General features: G+C 40.9%; 1 protein-coding gene across 4 annotated transcripts in view; it reads left to right on the plus strand.

The window, feature by feature from the left end:
• MAP3K20 (mitogen-activated protein kinase kinase kinase 20) overlaps positions 1 to 23,643 on the plus strand; it is a 170,411-nt gene continuing 146,768 nt past the window's right edge. Inside the window, exons 1-2 of one of the 4 annotated variants that reach the window (XM_059054546.2) lie at positions 1 to 174; positions 12,937 to 13,129. In XM_059054546.2, the coding sequence (XP_058910529.1) occupies positions 12,971 to 13,129 (159 nt within the window). In that variant the 5' untranslated portion in view covers positions 1 to 174; positions 12,937 to 12,970. Of the gene's footprint in view, positions 372 to 12,536; positions 12,769 to 12,936; positions 13,130 to 23,643 lie in introns of those variants that run through there. The other 3 variants (XM_059054547.2, XM_059054543.2, XM_059054544.2) reach the window with 3 other exon arrangements.

Below are 23,643 nucleotides of genomic sequence, written 5' to 3' on the forward strand. Positions count from 1 at the left end.
TGGGGTGCGGCGGCCTGGGAGCGTCCCAGGGCGCGGGGCGCATGGTGCCCTCGGGGTGCAGCCTGGGAGCCCGAGCGCCCGCCCCCGCCTCGCTGTCTGGTGCTTCTGCGCTGCGGCCGGGCCGGCGGGCGTGTGGGGCGCGGACAGGGAGGCCCGGCCGTTCCGCGCTCGGAGGTAGGTGGTGCTGTTGCCGTGACTGTCTTCCTCATTGGCGCGGGCGGAGAGGCGGAATGTTCAACTCCTGATTCGGGCGGAAAGCGTGGAAGCCGCGCCGGCCGCAGTCCTCTCGAACCCCGACCGCTGCCCCCGCCCTCGCCGCGCGCGGGGTCTCGGCGCCCCCGGCTGCTGCTCGCGCCCGGCCCGGGAGCCAGGTAAGGGGCCAGGCCGGAGGCTGCGGGGGTGAGGGTGCGGAGCAGGCCCGCCGCGATCGCGACTCAGAGTCGCGGGCCCAGGCCCTGCAGGGGTCAGGGCCTCCACGGAGCACCCCTGCCCGACCCGGAGCTGGCGTCCCCGGTTCCCGCGCCCTTGCGCGGCCGGGAGCGGATCGGGAAGTTCGCATGGGTCCCAGGCAGAAGTTGGCGCCGGAAGAGCGGGGCGCAGCCGGAGAGACTTCGGTGGTCTCGGCCCGGGCGGGCGGCGCCTCCCGGCCGCCGCTCCCCTGCCCGGACGTGGAGCGCCGGCCTCGCCGGGGGTGACCCGGGCGTCTCTCGGGAGGCGAGGCGCGAATCTCTCAAATCAGCGCAGGGTGCAGGCCGCTTCCCGGCAGAGGTGCTTGCGTGCGAGGAGAGGCCACTAACTTCTGCTTTCCTGCCGGCCGGCCCGGGAGCTCGCCTCCCTCCCAGAGCGGCGGCGCCTTCACAGCCCTGGGCAGCTTGGAGCTCGTGCCTTCCGCGGGCGTCGGGGTGGCCGCTTTGCCGACCCGGTGGCGTCTCCGGGTTCCTGGGCTCGGAGTCCTGCACCAGGCCAGAGGTGAAGGCTGAGGTGGCCGCCACGCCTCGCTTGCTCCTTACAGCTTGCAGACAAACTTTAATCCAAAACTGGCCGGAGGACATTGAATTTCCTACAAAATGGGGCAATCGTTAGATTGTTGAAAATGTATGTTTCTGATGTGCCTCTGGGTCTTGGATAAGCAGTGTTTATGGGGAAACTTAATTACTATTTTTGTTAGTTTCTTTAATAATGAAAGCAACACCATTTAGTCTCCTATTCCAGTGATATTACAATAAACAGCTTCTTATGTATATGATAGTGTATTAGAATGGACTTACAGAATTAATTCTATGATTTTTGAGCTACGGTGGTTGTTAAAGTATATTCATATTTTAACCTTAAAGCTGTTTTAGGAGAGCCTTCTTGCTTTCCTGACCTCCATTGAAGTGAATAGCTAGGATTCAGTGGAACCAAACCTACAGACACATTTAGACAAAAAAGAAACAAGCAATCCAAGACAGTTACTGTCTTCTTTGTAGTAGGCCCATCTCCACAATGAAATTTCATGTCGTTTTTTTATTTTCAAACAATATGGGATGGCTGCATTTTAATTATAGTTTTAGTCATTTGTGGAGCCTTTGTTTTACGTTCCTGCTACAATAGTGAGAGATTTGGGAGATTGTAAGTGAATGTGAATTTAGTTTGTTTGGAAAGAGAGAATTAAGATAAAGAAACATGGTCTTTTAGAGCACTGTGTACTGTTTATTTTAATCTTTCAGAATTTAATTTTTATTATAACTTTTGAGATTATTATGGGAATATTTTTAAACTGGAAAATATTGTTCATATCAAAAGTTTTAGTGGTAGTAATTCCAGCATAAATGACCATAATGGCAAGGACATTTTTTTCTTGTCTAGGAAAGCAAACAGATGATTGATCTCTTTTTCTTATTCTTTTAGGGAACACATAAGGACAAATTAAAGAGAGAGAGAGAAATATCCAAATATTAAGCACTGAGGATTTGGATCTAAAAATGGATGGTCAAAGATCTTGGGAACTCAGGGACCTTCTTGCCAAATAAGGAAACTTGGCAGGCTAAGCTGTGTATTTTAAGTTAGCACAAGAGTGAGTGTTATTGGCAGTATATTGGCTGAGTGCCTATCTGGAATGAGCAGTGAAACTGATAGGGCTACAAAATTATGAACAGGAGTTAACAGGGACATGGAGTGAATAATCTAGTCATCAGAGAAAACACTGGAGAAATTACAGTGATGTTTCATGAAAAGGGGTCAGACATGGAGTGAAACTATTAGTGTGGAGTGAAAGAGAAAAGTGGACAGTTGATTTTAGAAATTGGTGGATTCAGAGAAAAGAAAGGAGAGAATCAATGATTTTTTTTTTTAAACCAGAAAGGATGTTTGTGGTGATATAGGCCTTCTTGGAATAAGATAGCCTTATATCTGTATCCAGAGATGTTGTAAATAAAAATCAATATGGGAGCTTCCCTGGTGGCACAGTGGTTGAGAGTCCGCCTGCCGATGCAAGGGATACGGGTTCGTTCACCGGTCCGGGAGGATCCCGCATGCCGCGGAGCGGCTGGGCCCGTGAGCCATGGCCGCTGAGCCTGGTGCGTCGGGAGCCTGTGCTCCGCAACGGGAGAGGCCACAACAGTGAGAGGCCCCCGTACTGCAAAAAAAAAAAAAAAAAAAAAAAAGAATTTGGATCATTTGTTTTCCATTTTATTCTACCCAGGACAGATTGACAGGGAGGGTGTCTTGTCTATCTACATGTAATAGGAACAGCTAAGACACCTTTTGGTCTTACTGCAGGGAAGATTTAGGCTACTTCTTTTGTGGCTATTAACCTTGCCCCACTACACACAGATAAGCAGACTTCCAGCTGTGACCAAAAAACTGTACCTGTTAAGGAAAGAGAGCTATAAATGCTAGAGCTTAGATTGGTTTGACTGATACCTGGGTGCTTTTATGTCAGACCCTCCTACAGACAGCTGAACCATCGATTATGCCCTAATAGCAGTTAAGTAATCCCAACACAGTAGAAGATTCTGTGAGAAAAAAGCAGCCACGCATTTGACACCCTAACCCCAGCATCACATTAAAGCCTCAAATTGAACTTTAGGTGGATGGTAAGCAGTCTAGTAATTACTATAATAAGAAAAGAGTTTGTTTAAAGAAAAAAAAGGCAAATTAGAAGGAGGAGGCAGAATGATATAGTGGGAAAAAAACATGTATGGTGGAAAAAATGATATGACTTTGAAGTCAGACCTGAATTTGAATTTCAGTTGTGTCACTTTAAGTTAGGTAGTTGGCTTGGGCAACTTTTACACCGTTGATCCTCAGTTTCCTCACATGCAAACTGAGGACAGCAATCCCTGCTTCATAAGCAGAAGGATATGAGGCAGCACATGGAAATGCTTGAGCCAGTTCCAGGAACTTTAGCCATCATCATTGAGTGGTAGAGAAGGGGTTTTCCACACTCTCGAGTTATACACAGAGAAGGCTGCCTGTCTCACCTGTTCCCAGCTAAGGCTTGCCCTTGGTAGCCTGCCCTGTTCCCAAATCATACTTACGTGTGTATGTAGGGCTAGGAGGTTTCCATAGCTATTCTCCTGCTTTGCACATAAGGATTTCTAAAGCAGCTCTGTGCGTACCTCCGTGTTTATACACAGCTTTGTAATATAATTGGGGGGAGAATCTGAAAATTAGTGCATTTATATTTGAACAGTTTGGGAGCTGTAGGAATGGTGGACGATTATGACCTGGAAGACCAACATTGGAACCATTCTTACAGCTGATTTTGAGCACAGATTGCCTTCAGGGACCAACATTCTTCTTTGTGGACTCATCTCTGGACTTCCATAGAGGAAAACCAAAAAGAGAAGGCAAGGATCACTGCCTAAGGGTCATGGAGTAAATCTTTGCTTATTAAACTTTTCTACCAAAAGTGGGGAAGAATGTATTCCTTCAGTGATCTGTAGGTATAGCCATAAATACCCCCAGTGTAAGCAAGCACTTTTTTTCAAATCTTGCATTTAATCTTAAAAATTCATGTGACTTTGGCATTGTCTTCTGTACTGTTTGACTTTATGGAACAAACCAATACAAACCAACATTAAGCAAGTTTATTCCTCCAAATCTTAAAAGTAAAATCTTAAAGTAAAATCGCTGATGTAAGACGTGTGTTTATTCGTACATCTTCTCCTCAGAACTGGGTACTCCACTTGTGGAATAACCCACATTTGAGGAGTATAGTCCTGGTTCTGGTAAATGGTACTGTACCATTCTGCTTCATAGGCAGGCCCGCCACACAGGGTAATGCAATTCCATTATGCTGAGAAAAGAATAGGAGTAGATCATCATCCAAAGAGGTTTTTTTTTTCCTGTGGTCATACTGTGGCTTTTGAGGTCAGCAGAGCTCTTTGCTTTGGAAGTCGAGAGGATGGGGGAGGATAGTTGTAGGATAGAAGTCTGAAATATGGCTCTCACCTTCTCAGCCAGTTTGGGAGGAGAAATTTAGGAGGATGCCCAGTCATCTCCATTAGTGCCATGGCTGATATTGATCACTGTGTTCCTCCACAAGGGAGGGGGCTCTCAGTGTCAGGTTCATGACTGAATCCCTCAGAATGGAAGGGAGAGGTCAGTTAGTCATGGTGTACTCATAGGGTTGGAGTGGATCTTTGTGAAACTAGTCCATCACTCTCAGTGATGGAGGACTCACTACTAAACAGGGTGGCATATTTCCTTGTTAGGCAGCTCTGATAATCCAGAATTCTTTCTGTAACTTTTGTCCACAGGTAGCGTTGCCTCTGGCTCGGTGATACATACTGCAGAGTCTTCCTTTGGTCTTATCTAGTTTTAATGTCTCCATTTTTTTTTTTTCATGTTACGTCAAGGTTACCAGTTTTTAACTCTCGTATTTCCCTTTCTCAGGGAACCTTCTTTCTAGGTTTGTCCAAAATTGTACTGTTTGTTAGCAGCCAGGAAGGTGAGATACTTTCTGTTTGACAGAAAACTGTTGTAGAGTAGAAATAAGAGCTAAGTAGCAGCAGGATGTAGGGATGGATGGGCCTGCTGACTGAATAAGCCGTGTTTACTCACCAGGCTTTCTCCCCTACCCTCACCCATATCCCCAAACTTACCTGTGTATTCCTCTTCCATCCAGCCCATAGAAATGTGCCCTCTCCATGCTCCTTTGCTTCAGTCACACTCTGGCCCCATTCTCTTCCTCATCCCTCCAATCATTCAACGCTGGAAGCTTCTAATCATTCAACACGAGAAGCCCCTGCAGTGACCCATGTCCTGGATTGTACCTACTTCGAGTTTTCTAGTTGGGCTTCTGTTTGAGCACAGACACATTTACACACTGCATTTCTGTGGCATAAGTGCCCCTGCCCCCTACATTCCTGTTCCTCCTGTATTTTGCTTCTCATAACAACATTTCTGGCAAGAAAAGTATGTCATGGAAGCCTCTTTTCATTAACTGAAGTATTAAAGTACAAATAATGTCTCATTTAACTAGTTCATTTTAATTTTAACCTGGGCTTTAACTAGAGAGTTCTATGTTATTTATGTGATAAAGGAGAGAGGGGAAAAAAAAAAGTGAAACAATAGCTTTTCTGTTTTTTTAAACTCTTAAAGTTGGCTTCTCTCAGATATCCATGACTGAAGTTCGTCTTCACTGAGCCCAGCAACCTATTCTAGACAAGATAGTCTGCTTTCTGGTAGCAGCCTTGGAGGAAGGAAGGACGTAGCTACAGTAGACACAATACTAGTTAGTTCTATTCATACCTAGTCTCTAGCTAGTCTTAAAGATCTTATCTATCATAGCAGAACAGCAGTCCTGCTCAGGAACAGAATCTTTGAATCTTTGACCTTGGTGTTATAAACAAATACATCAAACCAGAGCTTTCCCTATTTTTTTGAAGATAAGACTTGCAGAAAAAAAAAATAATTGCAGACCTGTAATCCAAGTGGTATTGTTTTTATGTACATGGTGATGAAGCACATTTTTATTAGTTTATTTACTAATCTGTGTTAAGGAGGCTGAAATAATACTAGCATAAATAAATATTAGGGCAGTGAGCTTGGCAAAGGAATTTACTGAGGGGGTTTTTTTTTTTTGGTCATATTCAGGTCATGACAAAGCAAATGAATTTTTTTTTTATATTGCATCAGAAAATAGACTTTTAACTTTTGTGAAGAGAGGAAGAAGAGTAGTGTAAATTAGGGGTAGAAAAGGATCTGAGTTGAGAAATAATAGGCCCGTATAAACCTAAAAGGTAGAAAAATCCAGAAAAAGTCCAAAGTTCTTTTCTAATAAAGCTAATCCTTTTATAAGTAGATTTAATTTTTTTAAAATTAAGATTTGCAAGTATCTTGAGTCTATTTGATATGCAGTAGATAAGATCTGAAAGAAGATAATGGCCACCACAGAAATGTATACTCTAAGACCCTTCCAAAGTGAGGGCTATAATTGACTAAATAGGTCCCAGAAACTCTAGTATCTAAAAAGTGCCAAAAAATAAAAGTATTGTCTTTTAATAACTTAAATATTCTCCTTATGAAAAAAAAATGTTTTAAAGAAAATTATATTACTAAGAAGATAGATCTTGCAAAAATGGCCAAAACCAACAGCAGCAACTAGAGGAGTGAGGAAAAAAAAAAAATGTACACAAAGAAGCTCACAAAATAGGGATTTAAGAATCAACAGTACATTCTTTATAGTTGTTCTGCAAAACTAATGAAGATATAATATAGAACAATTCTGAAAACAGGGAGAGGAAAACTACTGAGGAAAGCATACCTAACTACAAAGGCTGAAAAAAATAGATGGTTAAATATGATATCAAGATTTCTTAAAATAATTAAAGAACCATAGTTTCCATTTATTGAGTATTATATACTGGGTGCTCGGCACTGTGCAGGTCCTTTCACAGCATCTCCCACTTCTCAACAACTACACAGAATGGGTATTACTGCCAGTGAGAAAGCTGAGGCTGGAGAGGCTCAGTGCCCTGCCCAAGGCCTGGCAGGTAGTCAGTTCAGATTTGCTACTAGAGCTATCGAACTGGGGTCTTTCCCCTGGATCATGCTGTGTCCGTGTTGAAATATCTGTTACTTGGAAGTGAGACTTAAATCAAAGAAGTCGAATAATACTGTTCAAACTTGATAGCTTTTGGACTATCAATTTTGAGACACATGGTAACAGAATGGATATTTCATTTATTGGGTCTGGAAATGCCATGGTCTGAGAAGAGTGACTGATTCAAGGTTACTGAGAGGTGGAGGCAGAGTTCTAACTCATATCTATCTAATTCCAAATTTGTGGGGTTTTTTTTTTTCTTTTTTTAAAATCCAGGGCAAAAGTCCATTTTTTTGGATTGGAAGGCTGAAAACTTTAAAAAGTAAAATAATACTCCCTATAAGGTTTTCTTCCTCCCTATAGTTCCACTTTTGATAATTACCTGATAGTACTATATATGCTTTCAGCAATTAATAGTTTAAAAATATTTTAAAATTTTAATGTAAGGAAAAAAAAATTTTTTTTTTTTTTTGGCCACGCCCTGTGGCTTGCAGGATGTTAGTTCTCCGACCAGGGATTGAACCCAGGGCCCGGGCAGTGAAAGTGAGGAGTCCTAACCACTGGACAGCCGGGCAGTTTCCTAAGGAAATCTTTAAAAATTAAAAAAAAAAAATTAGTCTTACTACTCAAGTACTCAAATGATTGGATTCAACCACTGAGTTAGTAATTTTCAATATTTTCAGAGTTCTGACACCCTCGTATACATTTTTGTGATATCCCTGTTCTAACTTACCCTTCAGTGCTCTGTGATAGATACTTATCATTAAAATTTAAAACAGCTTTGAGAGTTTATGAAACCAAAGTTAGGATGCTACAAAATGAGGACTGGGAATTATTGCATGGAGAAAAATTGCCTTTCTTGTGTAAAAGCAATTGTTTTAACATGGTGGGATGAAAACATCATTTGATTGGGTATACTATGTAAATACATTTATATGGATGACTCTTATTAAATTCTAGTCTATTCATTGGAGAATACATCTGAAAAATTAGAACATAGTTTCATCAGTTAGCAGGCTTCCCCAAGATGCTCTAAGTATGATTAATCAGCAACTCAGTTTATCCATTCTTCTGGTCATAAGTTGATCCTCTTAGAATAATAATTTTTAAAGGAGAGAAAGCTTAAAGGGAAAAGTAAATATATGTGGTCAGACAGTCACATAGATGGCAATGGGAATATCAGTCAGGTTTTTCAGCTATGTCCATGATGCTTTGCCAAACTCACTGGAGTTAAAACCTGTATTCATAAACCCCAGAATTGTTAGTCTCTTTGGTAATCAGATGGGACCTAATTTTTTATGGTCTCAGTAAAACACTCAAGTAATTATATAGTTCCGTTCATACATAGCCAGTTTCCAAAAGGCAGGATGTATCACAAAATGAGTAACAGTGATTCTGGGAAGAGCTGACTGGTTGCCTCACCTCAGGGTAAAGATCCTGGAGAACTATGCTTCTCAGAGGTCAGCCTCCCTCTGGCACCCCTGGGTCAGTTTCAAGTGGGACTGATCCTGCCTCAGTTCATCCACATTCCCTGGACTTGCTCTGCACCAGAGGGTTCAGACTTATTCATATTGATCTCATCCTGGTTCAGATCTGTTTGTTCTGGAAGGATTTCTTCCCTTCTCTAGACTCAGAGACACCTAATCCTGAAGAGCCCAAATATACTCTTCTCAGTCTCCCAAGAAGCCTAGGCAGCTGTTTCCAAATCCGGATTTGCTTCAGAATCCTCCGGGGGGCGCTTATAAAAACTATAGTTCTCAGATTTTACTTAATCTGATTGGAATCTTTCTAGCTGCAAAAGGCATAACAGGAATAGCCAGAAATTATTTGTTTATTTATTCATTCATTCATTCAATACTTTTTAATGGAAAAGGTGTGATGCACGTAGCTGCGTAATAGGTGCTGAAGATCCAGATGTAAATAGAAATGTGTCTTGCCTTTAAAGAATGTGAAGTCTGGTGGGAAGTAAGTGGGAATGATGAACGGATAAAGAGAGGGGCTGTGGTACAGAAGGAGAATTAACTCTGCTCGTGAGGCCCAGAAGAGGTGGTCAGGGACATCACTGGGCAGGGAAAGGCATTCTAAGCAGAGACACTAGCCCATGCAGAGGTGTGGAGACGTGAAAGCGTGTACTGGGAACTGCAAATCGGTCCTCCTGTGTGTCTGGGGAGAGACAAGAAGTTAAAGCGGCTATAAGTGGTGAAGGAAGATCACAAGGAAATTTCCTAGAATTAAAAGACATGAGTCACAGACGGAGAGTATACTGAGTATCCCACCAGTGAATGAAGAAGACTCCCCTCTAAGCATATCCTATTAATTTCAGGATTCCAGGAATGACTACAAGGTCCTAAAAGCTTTCAAAAAGGAAAAAATAATGGAAAAAGAATTAATAACCAGAGCAGCTTCAGGCTGCTCTACAGACACATTAGAAACTAGATGGGTATGAGGTAATATTGTACTTTTGAAATTATAAGGAGATTATTTCCTATCTGTAATTCCATACTACCAATCAAAACATTTTAAGACACACAAATTCTCCCAAAAAATTGCATCCTGGGCACTCTGTTCAGGTAGCTAATGGGAGATGGTACACTGTCAAAGTAAGGGAATAAACCACGAAAGAGAAGCCAGGAGATCCAAGGACAGGCGTTCCCACAGAGGAAAAGATGAAGGAAATGCTGAGAATGATAGGGAAGGGAAGTCCCAGTCAAGTCTGGCCTAGAGCACCTATTCCAGCTAGATTGACTGAAGTTGAAGGGTATAGCAGGAATGTCTCCAAGAGAAAGTAGAACACCTCACCCCTGCCAAATTACCCGATGTTTTTACTTTATTGAGAGGAGTTTTGCAGTTCTTGGGAGAGTTTGATGAGGTTAATACGTTTTAGGTGTATAAAAAGCTAAGCATGGCTTCCCTGGTGGCGCAGTGGTTGGGAGTCCGCCTGCCGATGCAGGGGGCGCGGGTTCGTGCCCCGGTGTGGGAGGATCCCACATGCCGTGGAGCGGCTGGGCCCGTGAGCCATGGCTGCTGAGCTTGTGCGTCCAGAGCCTGTGCTCCGCGGCGGCAGAGGCCGCGGCAGTGGGGGACCCGCGTGACGCCAAAAAAAAATAAATAAATAAAATAAAGCTAAGCAAACAATGAAAACAAAAGCAGAACAACTAGTAACTCTGGGAAAAAGAAAAAATTACCCAAGAAAGGAAAATTAATTGAGTCCTGGTCAGCACTCTTGGGAATAATGTTTACTTTGTCAGACTACTGTAAACAGTGAATATTGACTTAACCAAACGTTACAGTAGAGTTGGATGCTGAGAGGACTGGGCAAGTGTGACATATTTGTATGTAAGGGGGTAAAGGATGGGATATGAGAACTAAATCCTTATCTTCCACAGGGAGAAGTTAATAGGTAATAACTAAAATGGGACAATCAGGAATTAGCAATATAAAGACATTTTTAGAAATATAGATATAAAAATATCATATGAAATATAAATATCAGAATAAAACCCTAAGCGAGTTGAAATTAGTTCCCTCTGAAGAGAGAATTGGGTGTGGGAGCAGGGGGAAAGGAGAGTTCTATTTTTTTGATAAAAATAAAAGTGAATAATAAAAATATAGTGTCTATAATACTTAACACTGAGGAACTCTTGCAAGTGGTGTTTTGCATTTTGTTGAACAAACTTTTATCTTTATTTTTAATTTTTAATGACTTTAAAAAAATTTTTATTGGAGTATGGTTGCTTTACAATGTTGTTAGTTTCTACTGTACAGAAAAGTGAATCATCTATACGTATACATATATCCCCTCTTTTTTGGATTTCCTTCCCATTTAGGTCACCACAGAGCACTAAGTAGTTCCCTGTTTAGTTATCTATTTTATACATAATATCAATAGTGTATATATGTCAGTCCCAATCTCCCAATTCCTCCTACCCCCCCCCCTTGGTATCCGTACATTTGTTCTCTACTTTGTTGAACAAACTTTTTGCAGATAAGAACAAATTTGCATGTTCTGTGTACCCACCTTTGGCACATTATTAAATTTTATCTTTTTTTTTTTTGGCTTCTTCTTTTCTGTAATTAGCTAAATATGAATTGAAGCAAAAGTAAGGTAAGTTGTTGACTCAGATAGGTACAGACTGTATCTGGATACTATATTTATGTAGATTCTAAGCTATCTTTTAAACTGTAGAGGATAAACAATCCTCTCTCTTGCCTTCTTCCCAAAGTAGAGCTGAGTTTGGCTTCTCTTAAGAAATCAGCATTGTTCAGTGACCTGATGTTCCTAAAATGGGACGGCTAATCAGCTGCACGTTAAGATCTCTGAGCTGACTGTGTACATCACTCTGCAAAGCTGCAAGTTGTTGAAGAAGAAATTTTGTCAATCTGTGTAGGTGCAAACTGCCTCCCTCCACCCTTTTCTTTGGAAAATAATCAAACTCCACAGAAAAATGGAAAGAGTAGTAAAATGCCCATATAACTTTCACCTAGATTCATCAGTTCTTAACATTTGCTTCCTCCCTTTCTTTACCCATTCACTTTTTTCGGAGGGTGAGGGGAAATTGAACCATTTTAAATTAAATTGGAGATATCATACTTTAATACATCACCCAGTATATCTTTCAAGAGCAAGGACATCCTTCTACAAAACCATTATACAAAATACCATTATTTGCCATGGATAAAATAATATTATCTAATATGTAGTTAATATTCAGATTTCCCTAAAATCTTAATAACTTCTGTAGTTTTTTGGGGGGGGGATCCAGAATCTAGTCAGTGATTATGCATTGCATTTAGTCATCATATTTAAGTCCTCTCTGTGCTGTAAGTTTCTCTGCTTTTTTTTTTAATCTTTCATGACATTGATAATTATGAGGACCCCAGGGGAGTTGTTTTGTAGAATGTCCTGTACATATGGATTCGTCTTTTTGCTCCCTCATTATAAGATTCTGATTTACAGTTTGGGAAGGATATGTATACAAACTTTTTTATCCATCTTCTTTTCATGAAGTTTCAAAATTTTAGACCTTCGTTTTCTTGTTTGTATGTTTTTGTTTTGTTTTTCCTGCTAATCTGTGGTTTGGTATAGAGTGTGAAGAATGACCCCTTACCTGGAGAATAGTAAAACTCCTCAGACTGCAGAAAATATCACTGTAATAATCTCTGGGAGAGGTAATCAGTTCCTCTGGAAGCAAGCATAATATTTTTTTTAAAACATTCTTGGCAGAGTTCTCTGGATAACTTAATATATTTTGTAATCAAGGGCAAATTTTCTGCTCTTTAATTAAGTTCTGCTCCAGGATACAATCCAGGGAGCCACTTCTGCAAAACACTTGGCCAGCTCTTCTCCCATCCCGAAGCTGACCGCTTGCTTTTGGAATCCCAACACTGAATGCGCGTTCAGTTTGCAGCATCTGGGCCCTCCTGTGCCAGCATGCTCAGATGCTTAGGTTATGTATATTTTGTGTGAAGTGAGTACAACACGAGGAGATGGCGTGCCTCAGATGCCAGAAGAGCTGTGCAAGCCTGCTGCTGAGGGCGTGCTTCCCGTTTGTTGGGGCTTTGGGGTAGGAGACCTGGTGACACAGTAGCCTTTAGGCAGAGCTGCTTGGGATGTGCAGGAAGTGGTGCTGCAGGCTTTGTCGGTGGTGGGGGTGGGAATCTGAGCCATTTCTCTGCAGACAGCTGTGTTTCAGAGTCTGGACAAGTTGCTGTTGAATTTTGCATGAGCTGCCAGGGTAAGTGTTTTCATGTTGATTTGCTTATACTCTTGTTTTTCTTCCTCCTAAGTCATCAGGCCCTTTCCGGAAGTGCGGCAGGACTTGGTATACATTAGCTAAAGTGGAATACAGAGGTTTCATTCTAATATGTTTCTAATCCAACTTTCTTTTCCTTTCCCTCTGTAGATTTTGTGGAAGTATAATACTTTGTCATTATGAGATGTCGTCTCTCGGTACCTCCTTTGTGCAAATTAAATTTGATGACTTGCAGTTTTTCGAAAACTGCGGTGGAGGAAGTTTTGGGAGTGTCTATCGAGCCAAATGGATATCACAGGACAAGGAGGTGGCTGTAAAGAAGCTACTCAAGATAGAGAAAGAGGTAAGGTCTTTTCCTGCTATCAGAATTGGTCACGATAGCACTTAACGTAAGCTTTTCAACCTAGAGTCAGAGGTCACAGGCTGCCAGGGACCTAGCAGAACCTTTGGGGTTGATCCATGAGGCCGTTTCCCAGTTTCCATTCTGGGAGCTCCATAAATAGCAATCAATGCCACATGTGCTGTAGGGTTGAATTTTACTAGGGGTCATCTGAACTGAGAGGATTTCTTTCCATGGCGTGAAAGACCGAATGTTCTCTGAGCTCTCGTCCAGGGGAGGTGAGCTTTCAGGCCTTCCCAGGCTTCAGGCTTTTCCCTGGGTCAGCCAAGAGGGGTCAGTAAAGAGTAGTGTGTAAAGTTTTCATCCCCTTTCCATTTTCTGTCCATTAATTTGTGGTCCTCAGGAGTTGTCTTTTGAAAAACAAAAAGCATTATTTTTCTGCTGAAATGTAAGCAATACCAGCTTCTTACATTTCACCTCTACTTGAAGCCCAAAGTGATGGACTTTGTTTAATAAAGATACTAGACAGAGAGCTGGCAAATGGGAGAAAGGTTTTAACTTTCAGAGTCTGGGATTTGTGCTGGTCCTAGTCAAGCCCAAAACTTATATACAGGCCCTTTATCTTTCTTAGGAAAGTGACACATCATCCCCACATTCAGTTTGGTACCTAAACTCCACAATAAAGCTAGTTGTGGAGCTGCCCTGCAGGGGCTCAGGGCATTGATAACTTTTAACAGTTACCCTCTGGAGTTTGCTTTGGTCATTTCTATTTATGTCCTGTTTTGGCTTATTATTGTTCTTTTCAGTATCTTTTTGAAGTGAACTTTTCCTTAAATATCTTTTAATCTCCCTGAATGATTTCATTTTCTTCATTAACTACTGCCAGTGAACCATAGCAATTGATTGGACATGGAAACCCAAATGGAAAGCACTATGTGGCATTTCATCCCAGCACTGCTGTGTGACTCTGTGATCACCATCTGTGTTTCCGATTATTGAAGCCAAGTCAGAAGGACTAAGATATCTCTGCCTTGGGGCATCTGTAGGTTGTGGAAAGCATTAAGAAGTGATAGCTTTTAAAGCCAATGTGTGCCCCCAAACCGAAGGGCACTATGTAGAAAAAGTTTCCTTCCCCTCATTTCTTGATCAACAGATTTTTAAAATAGTAGCCAAATAATAAAACCATTTCTTACTCTGGACTTGAACCTAGCTTTTTTTATCTAGTGAACTCTTAAGCCCTTTACAGGCAAGCATTATTGTACCCATTCTGTAGGTTGGGAAATAGAGCTTTGAGAAACATGTTAAGCTGCCCCAGTAGGGGCAGGTGAAATCCAGATCAGACCCCCTGTTCTCCAGTTTTTAACTCTGAAACCTCTAGTTGACCAGCTAAGAACAGAAAATAAACCAGTTCCATCAAATTTATATTAAAAGAAGTGTATAAGTATGCTAATATTTTTAAGCATCATGCAACTTCAGTACAATGAACATGTTCTTGTGTGATTGTTGGATGTGAGAAAGACTTTATGAGACATGAAATAGATTTTGATAGGAAGACAATAAGTGCAACCCATTCACTCCACCCCCATCCATGCCCATTACCTTTTTTTACTGTCTTTGACAAAGCCAGGAAAATGACATAGGAAAGCACAGGGGTGAAAGCAGGAACTGGAAACTGCCAAGTCCTGCTCTTGTGTAGATATTTAACCTGAGTATCATTCAGAACTGGAGTTGATTACAGTAAACTGCAGGAGCATACCTCATAAACTTCTAAGTAGGAAAAACATTAACTCAGTTTCAGCTTTGGGGCTTGATTTAATCAGTGACTGTCAGTGATAAAGAGACATGGTAAGTTATTGCAAAGCATCCCCACACTTACTGACTTAACATATGTTTAAGATGTGAATAATTTTGGCTAGGGGTTGGCAGTTATTGGAAAGGAAATATGCATTTCTTATGTAAATGTTTGTTATACTTTATCAACTATGTATTGCCTTGGTGGCTAGATGTTTTCTCAGTGAAAAGATAAAGGTAATAAGCTCTGGATTTTTTTCCAATTTATAGATTCAGTCCTGTGTCACTTGGTCATTTTTGCCAATGACTTTTAGAAGTGATGGAACATTTACTAATATGTTTGTAGCTCACTCATGGAACGCTTTAGGAATGACCTAATATCTGATTAAATATATGTTTTGTGAAAGGTGGAGAAAATATCTTCAAAACTCTAACTCTGCTTATGTGAGAGTATAGAGGAATGCTATTTATTTTGCTTTATTCGTAGACCTCTAGTTTAGTGAGTATATGTTACTTTTCTGATTTAGAAAAAAAGAAAGAAAAATGGCATTTACTTAAAATCTTGGTAGCTCTTTAAAACTTAATTTTTAAAATATTCATCCATTTGTTTTATTTTTTAGATTCCACATATTAGTGATAGCAACAGTATATAGCAACAGTATATATAAGTCAGATTTCTCTGACTTATTTCACTAAGCATAATACCCTCTAGGACCATCCATGTTGTTGTATTTCATTGTGTACATATACCACATCTTTTTTTTTAAGGGAATTCCTTTATTTTTATTATTTATTTATTTATTTATTTATTTATTTATTTATGGCTGTGTTGGGTCTTCGTTTCTGTGCAAGGGCTTTTTCTAGTTGCGGCAAGCGGGGGCCACTCTTCATCGCGGTGCGCGGGCCTCTCACTGTTGCGGCCTCTCTTGTTGCGGAGCACAGGCTCCAGACGCACAGGCTCAGTATTTGTGGCTCACGGGCCTAGTTGCTCTGCGGCATGTGGGATCTTCCCAGACCAGGGCTCGAACCCGTGTCCCCTGCATTGGCAGGCAGATTCTCAACCACTGTGCCACCAGGGAAGCCCATACCACATCTTCTTTATCCATTCATCTGTTGATGGACACTTAGGTTGCTTCCATATCTTGTAAAACTTCTTTTTTTTTTTTTTTTTTTTTTTTTTTTTTTTGCGGTATGCGGGCCTCTCACTGTTGTGGCCTCTCCCGTTGCGGAGCACAGGCTCCGGACGCGCAGGCCCAGCGGCCATGGCTCACGGGCTCAGTTGCTCCGCGGCATGTGGGATCTTCCCGGACCAGGGCACGAACCCGTGTCTCCTGCATCGGCAGGCGGATTCTCAACCACTGCGCCACTAGGGAAGCCCGTAAAACTTCTTTTTTAAAAAACTTTTACACCTAGTGAAAAACTACAAGGATAGTACTATGAACTCTAGCATATCCTTCCCCTAGAATCATAACTAATTAACATTTTGCAACATTTGCTTTCTCTTTATATATTATTGATTTCTATATATTCATACATATTTTAGATTTTACTGAACATGAGAGTAAATTGCAGATGCTATGTTCCTTTATCCCTAAATACTTCAGCTTCTCCCAAGAACACAACTGTAATACAACTATCAAATCTTTTACCTATTGTACGAGTCTATTTTCAGATTTTGCCAATTGTCCCAGTAATGGCTTTTTATGGCATTTTTTTCCCCAACCCAGGTTCTAGTCCAGGATCACATACTTCAGGGGGGTCCCCAACCTCCAGGATCTAATGCCTGATGGTCTGAGATGGAGCTGATATAATAATAATAGAAATAAAGTGCACAGTAAATGTAGTGCACTTGAATCATCCCGAAACCACCCCCCCACCCCCAGTCTGTGGAAAAATTGTCTTCCACGAAACTGGTCCCTGGTGCCAAAAAGGTTGGGGACCGCTGACATACTGCATTTAGTGATATATCTACTTAGTCTGTTTTAATCTGTAACAGATTCTCTGCCTTTCTTTGTCTTTTACACTTTGACATTTTTGAAGTGTGCTGGAAAGTTTTGTAGAATATCCCTCATTTGGACTTTATCTGATTTTCCCTCCCTCTTGCCTAGTTTAAAGTTATGTAGTTTTGGTAGGAATGTTATATAGGACATGTGCCCCTGGCATGTTTTAAAGGAAGACCTCCAATGTCAGTTTGTCCCATTATAGGTGACATTAATTTTGAACCCTTGATTAAGAGGGACTCACTCAATATCTCCCCAGTAGATACTTTGAGGTTATGTAAATATCTTCCCTCAACAAACACTACCCAATGTTTTTAGCATCCATTGGCGATTCTTGTTCGAATCAAATATTATTATGACAGTTACTGTGTAGTAAGCAAAAGGTTCTAGCATAAATGAGAGGCTTTCTTCCTTGTTTCCTTACTTTTCACTTATTCATTCATTCATTCATTCATTTATTGCTTCATTGTAGGCTTAACGGATTCTTTTTCAAATTCAAAATGTTATAGTTCATTACTATCGTTATTCACTTGCATGCTTAAATTGTTCCCGATTTAGCAAGTAGGAGTCCCTTAAATTTGGCTCCTATGTCTTTTTGATACTTATTCATCATTTTTTTAGCCTTTTCATACTCCCTGGCACAAAAAGATGTTCCAGTCTCAATTAGTTCCATTCCTGGAGTCAGGTATTTCTTCAGGAAGCCCTGATTCAGGGTACCTGATTTGGGAGTATGATATTTAGAAACCAAGATTTGGGTACTAGGTTTGCTTCTTGTAGACTCTTTTAAAAAAGAGTCTGGTAAAAAAGTTACAAAATAAGGTATATAATATCATCCCAGGTGTCTGTGTGGTGTTTTTCTTTTTCTTATACTTTCCGTTGTTTGTCATATTTTTCTATGATGAGCTCATATTTCTTTTCTAAGAACATAACACTTTATTATGAAAATTTTCAAACATGAAGAAAAGTTGAAAGGGTAAAAATGAACATCTGTATGTCTGCCATCGAGGATCTGTTATTAATGTAAATACTTGCTTTATCACATGTATGTCTATGTATTCTTCCATCCATCAATCCATTTTGATTCATTGCAAGATAAGCTGCAGGTGTCAATAGTTTCCCGTTAAATACTTCAGTATGCATATCATTACCAGAGTTCATTTTGTGTTTGCAGTTCTGTTTTCTTTTAAGGTAAAATTTACATACAATGAAATACACGTATCACTAAGTTTTGACAAATGTAAACACAGTGTAACCCATATATTTACAGGAAAAAAACTCAAAATAAATCATAGCTCTGACAACCTTTGTCACTTTCTAAGGATGTTCAAGTGAATTAAGTTGTTTTTTGTTTTGTTTTTTTTTTGCGGTAAGCGGGCCTCTCACTGTTGTGGCCTCTCCCATTGCGGAGCACAGGCTCCGGACGCGCAGGCTCAGCGGCCATGACTCATGGGCCCAGCCTCTCCGCGGCATGTGGGATCTTCCCGGACCGGGACACGAACCCGTGTCCCCCACATCGGCAGGCGGACTCTCAACCACTGCGCCACCAGGGAAGCCCGAATTAAGTTTTATAAACCTCTTTAGTATGTCACAAATCACAAATTTTTCAGTCTCAATATGTGCTTTCAAAATATTCAATGTTTACTTCTACATTGCTTTCTCATAGCAGTGCTACAGGTTTTTCAGTGGTAATTTAGCTTGTTTTTGTTGGTTGCAGGTTTACTTACAGAGCACTATTTTTTTTTGGTTACCAAAAAAAGTTTTCAACAGGAAAAAAATAATATGGTCTTAAAGGCATATACCAAAGGTAAGAAAAGAAGCCATTATTGTATCTTTTTGGTAAATTCCAGATGACCTGAGATCAAACCAGACTGCTTAGGCAGAAATTGAAGAAGGGAGTGGCGAGGGCAGAGGAAGACACTGTGGATCCCAGTGTCTTCTTTCTAACCATGTACCCAACGGAGAGCAGTCCCCACACGAGTGGTTCATCAGCTTTGCAGCATGAACCAGGCATGTCTGTACCTGGTACTTTTTTCTGTCGGAGAGATGGAAACCTGCAAGCATTTGTGTTAACTTGAAATCTGTTGATATTTAACTGATAGTAGGAAACCGGATTTAAGTATGAGATATGAAGGAAACATGATTCCTTTTTATTTCCCCAAAAGAATGAAAAGGAAGCAGAATCCTCAAAAGGTGAAATATGAGGCCCTTTCTTCAATTGCCTTGACTTTTGCAAGGCCCCACTCCCTTTATTTAAAAAAATATTTTTTCCTACCAAATTTGATTGTTGTAGAAATGTTGAAAGCCAGATAAATTCAAGTTTCAAAACTTTCCCACAGTATAAATATTTATAGGTAAAGAGAGAATATCAAAACTGATCATAAGAACAGGAACTCTCAGTAACTTTTTATGTAAAGGGAGAGATACCCGTGTGAGATAGAAAATACAATCTTGAAATTGACACAGAACTCAAACCTAAAAATAAGAGCTTTTATTATACAGACTTTTTCAACATGACAGCAATTAGTGCTTCACTAGAAGACTAGTTAATATTGTTGTCATTTTATTAACTCTTGAGAGACCCTTTTTCCTCTTCTTTGCAGTTCTGTAGCTGACTTTTTATTAATGAATTATTGCCTTTGCTTTAACGGTAGGAATGCGAGTTATTATCTAAGATAACCCCATGCAGAATTTTTCTGTCCACAATCAGAATTTACCCATTCTGCAGTCTATTCTTTCAGGTCAGTGGTTCTCAGTGTGTGGCCCCTGGACCAGTAGCATCAAGCATCACTGGGAAATTTGTTAGAAATGCAAATTCTTGGGCCTCACCCCACCCCTGCTGAGTCGGAAACTCTGGGGTGTGGGGCTTGGCAATCTGTGCTGTAACAGGCTTCCCAGGTGTTTCTGATGCCCAGTGGAGCTTTAGGTTGTACCTAGCCAATCCTGTCAAATACAGACCAGTATGCTAACTCCAGTTTGGAATTTCAGGTACTTAGTGAAACTGGTAGTGGAGAGATTGTTGTTGTTAGAGGCTTTCGAGACCCTTAAATTCACCGTGCTCAGGTGACCACCTGTGCGCAGGCCCTGCTTGGCAATGTCATTGGGCATAATGAACTCAAGGCAGACTTAGGAATGGCCGACAGACGGGAAACCTCAGACAGATGCCCTGAGATTCCAAACCTTCTCCCCTGGGGTTCTCACCTGACTTTCTAGCTTTGTCTTTCATTTTCTGACCTGAAACCACCTTCCCTTCTCCCCCTCTCCCCAACCCGGTCCAGTTGTTCTTCCATCCTGCTTTCCCATTTCTGTAGCCTTGTCCACATTCTTTCCTTCACCTGTAATATCTTTGTCTTCTCTGCCTGAGCAGGTCCTACTCATTCTTCAGCTTTAATTTCTTCCTTCTCTGTGAAACGTTCTCAGATCACACAAGCATAATTTTTCTCTTTTTCTTTTGAATTTACACCAGTTAGCACCCATACAACTAATTTGACATGTGATTAAAACTGCCTTCTGGCTCTAGGATTACTGTAAGGGATAGCCACTTAACTTTTCACGTGAACAAGCCACGTCTTCTCATCCGAAAAGTGGGGCTAATAACAGTACTTCCATCACAGGGTTGTCGAGAGGATTAGAGAACTTAACACGTATAAAATATCTAGAAGAGTGCTTGACACAGAGGAAGACTTGGGTGACTGTTAACTGTCGCTTATATTTTCACAACCATGCTTTAAAGTCAGGATAGCAGATAAGTGTCATGTTTTTGTGAAAACTTCAATTTGTTGATTCCTAGAACCTATGTTGAGAAGGGGTCAGAGGTCACATTTACAGTCTGCAGGAAAAATCCATGGCAAGGTTCAGCATGGATGCAGAAGGGCAAGCATGTATACGCAAGTGTATACAGCATCCCTGGTGAGAACTCTCTGAGGGCAAGAACAGCCATTAGCCATTGCCTTTGTTGCTGATGCTGTCACCATCCTGGTCATCATCACTGTACGAAGTACAACTACCACGGTGAATTGATCACTTGGTTAGAGGCTTTCCGTCCTTGCCCTCTTCCTCTTCACAGTTGTGTTACAAGATTATAATCTTCATTTGATGGATCAGAAATTAAGGCTCAGAGAGGTTAAGTAACCTGGCTAATATAAACAGCACCCTTCTTACCTGTTTCACAGCACCTAGCACTGTACCTTGCTCAGAGTCAAGTATTTGTTCTTGGGATCATATCGCTGTAGATGTCCCTCTCATTCTCATCCAGAAAAGATATCCTGTATGGATGTATCTACATTTTCTTCATTTACTCTCTTTGAGCTATGAAGAGGATAGAGCACATCTGTCTTTACTGTGTCAACTGTGTCACTGTACCACTTGCATTCAGCTACATAGTGGCTTCCCTGGTGGCGAAGTGGTTAAGAATCCACCTGCCAATGCAGGGAACACGCGTTCGAGCCCTGGTCCAGGAAGATCCCACATGCCGTGGAGCAACTAAGCCCGTGCACCACAACTACTGAGCCTGTGTTCTAGAACCCATGAGCCGTAACTGCCGAGCCTGCATGCCACAACTACTGAAACCCACGTGCCTAGAGCCCCTGCTCCACAACAAATAGAAGCCACCGCAATGAGAAAACCACGCACAGCAACAAAGAGTAGCCCCCACTCACCACAGCTAGAGAAAGCCCGCATGCAGCAGAGAAGACCCAACACAGCCAAAAATAAATTAAATAATTAAAACAAAATAGTATTCTTAGTTATTGGTTTGATTTTTATAAATTCCTTTGCTTTTGTACCTTTTTTAGACTGGTATGCCATTTCCACTTAAGGAATTTTAAGCATTTCACTATGCCATGCTTTGATTTTGTACTACATACATAAATCATCACTTTGAATTAGAGAATAAGCAGTTTAAAATAATGAAATAATAAATCATTTTTTTTTCTTTTTTTTTGCGGTACGCGGGCCTCTCACTGTTGTGGCCTCTCCTGTCGTGGAGCACAGGCTCCAGACACGCAGGCTCAGCGGCCATGGCTCACGGGCCCAGCCGCTCCACAGCATGTGGGATCTTCCCGGACCGGGGCACAAACCCGTGTCCCCTGCATCGGCAGGCAGACTCTCAACCACTGCGCCACCAGGGAAGCCCAGTCATTTTATTTGATCATTAATGTAGTCACCACTTCAAAGGTATATATATATAAAACAGCTATCCATCACTCAGCTCTTTTCTATGAGACATTTCTGTTACTGGGAGCTTATAAGACACCCCAAAGTGAACTGCTATTAAGAGATAGAGAAAATTGGACAGGGACTTCCCTTGTGACGCAGTGGTTGAGAATCTGCCTGCCAGGGCAGGGGACACGGGTTTGATCCCTGGTCTGGGAAGATCCCACATGCCCGTGCACCACAACTACTGAGCCCCTGTGCCACAACTACTGAAGCCCTCGCGCCTAGAGCCTGTGCTCCACACCAAGATAAGCCACCGCAAAGAGAAGCCCGCACACTGCAACAAAGAGTAGCCCCTGCTCGCTGCAACTAGAGAAAGCCTGTGCACACACAGCAACGAAGACCCATTGCAGTCAAAAATAAATAAATAAATAAACAAATAATAATTTTTAAAAAGAAAATTGAACACATATTGAACAAATATGCAAATTACACGAGTAAACATATACTACTGATATATCTGAAGGTGACACAAACCTTGTAGAGAGGTAACTTTACACTGAGGAGAAGCTGTAGGAATGGCTTTCCCTGGGACCAAGAGGAATTTAGAAAATTACCTGAATTATAAATAATTTTCTTATGTTATGTGAAATGCAATTACATTAAGACAAACATCATTCTAGGATATTTTCAGATCACTTATGCGCTGTAAAAGTGTTTTATTTTCAAGAAAAAGCCCCTATCCTTCTTATTTTTGCTTCTCAGTCATTAAAATTTTTTTTAATCCTTTCAAAACTTTGTTAGATTACATATTTACTTGCATGTGGAGGTTTTTTCAATTTGCCATATGTAGCATTACATATTACAACAGTTATTTCAGCTTTTCATTAAAGTTATTATTGATCTCAGTATATTAGGCAATAAACATTTCACTTAGTTAATAACTTTTTTCCAGCCATCCTCTAAATATTGTGCTGAAATCAAACCAATGAATGTATTCCAGTAAAGCTGTTATATCCTGACTAACTGGTGTTATACAAAGCTAGTCTCTGGCTGCTAGAAGAAAAATAGTATGAAGCACGAATTGGATTTTTAAGAAACACAAAGCCTAATATAGAGAGAACAATTAAAAAACTGAAAAATTGGAGGAGAGGAAGAGCTACCTGTGAGTATTTCAGATAATTTTAAAGTAGATATGATTAATTCTCAGTCTTCAGAATAGAATTACGTCACTTGGGTATTAAAAAGGTGTGTAGAATTTTCTTCTCTGCTTTCTAGTGAAGACAGGAAGTCACTCTCATGAAAGTACTTAAGACAGAGACCATCTTATCAATTTTTTTTTTCACTGATGCTTGATTCCTGCTCCTGGTTAGGACAACCAGTTTCTGTTTGAAGGCTGCCATTGATGACATGTGAGTTGCAGGCTGTTCAATTTTGCAACAGTTTAATTCTTAGAAAGTTCTTTATAATGTTCCAGCCATGGACACTGGTCTCTTTTTCTGGGGCCATACAGAACAAATCTTACCCTCTTCCTTCCATATGTCTGCTTCTTGAACACAAGATGTGTATCTGTTT

The sequence above is a fragment of the Kogia breviceps genome, chromosome 2, assembly GCF_026419965.1.
Source record: "Kogia breviceps isolate mKogBre1 chromosome 2, mKogBre1 haplotype 1, whole genome shotgun sequence".
Classification (NCBI taxonomy): Eukaryota; Metazoa; Chordata; class Mammalia; order Artiodactyla; family Physeteridae; genus Kogia; species Kogia breviceps.